Below are 2,194 nucleotides of genomic sequence, written 5' to 3'. Positions count from 1 at the left end.
CAACGCCGATGAGGAACAAGTGCTGGCGCGGCTGCTCAAGTACGGCCCGAGCGTGCCGGTGCAGGAACCCAGCGGCAAACTGTTCCTGACCATCCCGCGTTTCGGCACCATTTCGCCCTGGTCGAGCAAGGCCAGCGACATCGCCCGCAACTGCGGCCTGGCCAAGGTTCAGCGCCTGGAGCGCGGTATTGCCTATTACGTCAGCGGCGAGCTGAACGAGGCCGACAGCGCCGCGGTCGCCGCCCTGCTGCATGACCGCATGACCCAGCTGGTGCTGGGCGCCCTCGAGGATGCCGCGGCGCTGTTCAGCCATGCCCAGCCCAAGCCGCTGACCGCCGTGGACGTACTCGGCGGCGGCCGCGCCGCGCTGGAGCAGGCCAACCAGGACCTGGGCCTGGCCCTGGCCGAGGACGAAATCGACTACCTGGTGAAGAGCTTCAATGACCTGGGGCGCAACCCGCACGACATCGAACTGATGATGTTCGCCCAGGCCAACTCCGAGCACTGCCGCCACAAGATCTTCAATGCCAGCTGGGACATCGATGGCGAAAGCCAGGACAAGTCGCTGTTCGGCATGATCAAGAACACCTACCAGATGCACAGCGAAGGCGTGCTGTCCGCCTACAAGGACAACGCCTCGGTCATCGAAGGCTTCACCGCCGGGCGCTTCTTCCCCAACCCGGAAACCCGCCAGTACGGCGCGGTGCAGGAGCCGGTGCATATCCTGATGAAGGTGGAGACGCACAACCACCCGACCGCCATCGCACCGTTCCCGGGCGCCTCCACCGGCTCCGGCGGCGAGATTCGCGACGAAGGCGCCACCGGCCGTGGTGCCAAGCCCAAGGCCGGCCTGACCGGTTTCTCGGTTTCCAACCTGCGCATCCCCGACTTCCTCCAGCCCTGGGAAAAGCCCTACGGCAAGCCGGAGCGCATCGTCAGCGCCCTGGACATCATGATCGAAGGCCCGCTGGGCGGCGCCGCGTTCAACAACGAATTCGGTCGCCCCGCGCTCAACGGCTACTTCCGTACCTTCGAGCAGGCTGTCAGCAGCCCGCGTGGCGAAGAAGTACGCGGCTACCACAAGCCGATCATGCTCGCCGGCGGCCTCGGTAACATCCGCGAGAACCACGTGCAGAAGGGCGAGATTTCGGTCGGCGCCAAGCTGATCGTGCTCGGCGGCCCGGCCATGCTTATCGGCCTGGGCGGCGGCGCCGCTTCGTCGATGGCCACCGGCGCCAGCTCGGCCGATCTGGATTTCGCCTCGGTGCAGCGCGAGAACCCGGAAATGGAGCGTCGCTGCCAGGAGGTCATCGACCGCTGCTGGCAGCTGGGCGAAGCCAACCCGATCAAGTTCATCCATGACGTCGGCGCCGGCGGTATCTCCAACGCCCTGCCGGAGCTGATCAACGACGGCGGTCGTGGCGGTCGCTTTGAGCTGCGCAAGGTGCCCAACGACGAGCCGGGCATGGCCCCGCACGAGATCTGGTGCAACGAGTCGCAGGAGCGCTACGTGCTGTCGGTCGATGCGGCCGACTTCGAACGCTTCCAGGCCATCTGCGAACGCGAGCGCTGCCCCTTCGCCGTGGTCGGCGAGGCCACTGCCGAGCCGCACCTGACCGTCACCGACAGCCACTTCGGCAACACCCCGGTGGACATGCCGCTCAACGTGCTGCTGGGCAAGCCACCGCGCATGCACCGCAGCGTTAGCCGCGAAGCCGAGCAGGGCGATGATTTCAGCGCTGCCAGCGTCGACATCGAAGAAGCGCTGGGCCGTGTGCTGCGTCACCCGGCCGTGGCCAGCAAGAGCTTTTTGATCACCATCGGCGACCGCACCATCACCGGCTTGGTGGCGCGCGACCAGATGGTCGGCCCCTGGCAGGTGCCGGTGGCCGACTGCGCCGTTACCGCCACTAGCTTCGACGTCTATACCGGCGAGGCCATGGCCATGGGCGAGCGCACCCCGCTGGCGCTGCTGGATGCGCCTGCGTCGGGCCGTATGGCCGTCGGTGAGACCATCACCAACCTGGCCGCGGCGCGTATCGGCAAGCTGTCCGACATCAAGCTGTCGGCCAACTGGATGGCCGCTGCCGGCCACCCGGGCGAAGACGCCCGCCTGTACGACACCGTCAAGGCCGTCGGCATGGAGCTGTGCCCGCAGCTTGGCATCACCATCCCGGTGGGCAAGGACTCCATG

The 2,194-nt window shown here is 67.0% G+C and overlaps 1 protein-coding gene across 1 annotated transcript; it reads left to right on the top strand.

Moving 5' to 3' along the window:
* Positions 1 to 64: 64 nt before the first annotated feature.
* Positions 65 to 2,191, top strand: LOC120860015 (phosphoribosylformylglycinamidine synthase-like; the record flags this gene model as incomplete). Its single annotated transcript, XM_040235879.1, has 1 exon — positions 65 to 2,191. A coding segment is annotated over one exon (2,127 nt), but the record flags the coding sequence as incomplete, so codon positions are not given.
* Positions 2,192 to 2,194: the final 3 nt, after the last annotated feature.

The sequence above is a fragment of the Oryx dammah genome, unplaced genomic scaffold (genome assembly GCF_014754425.2).
Source record: "Oryx dammah isolate SB20612 unplaced genomic scaffold, SCBI_Odam_1.1 HiC_scaffold_5986, whole genome shotgun sequence".
Taxonomy (NCBI): domain Eukaryota; kingdom Metazoa; phylum Chordata; class Mammalia; order Artiodactyla; family Bovidae; genus Oryx; species Oryx dammah.
The sequence above is the reverse complement of the archived record's forward strand: the minus strand, read 5'-3'. Positions and strand labels throughout refer to the sequence as shown.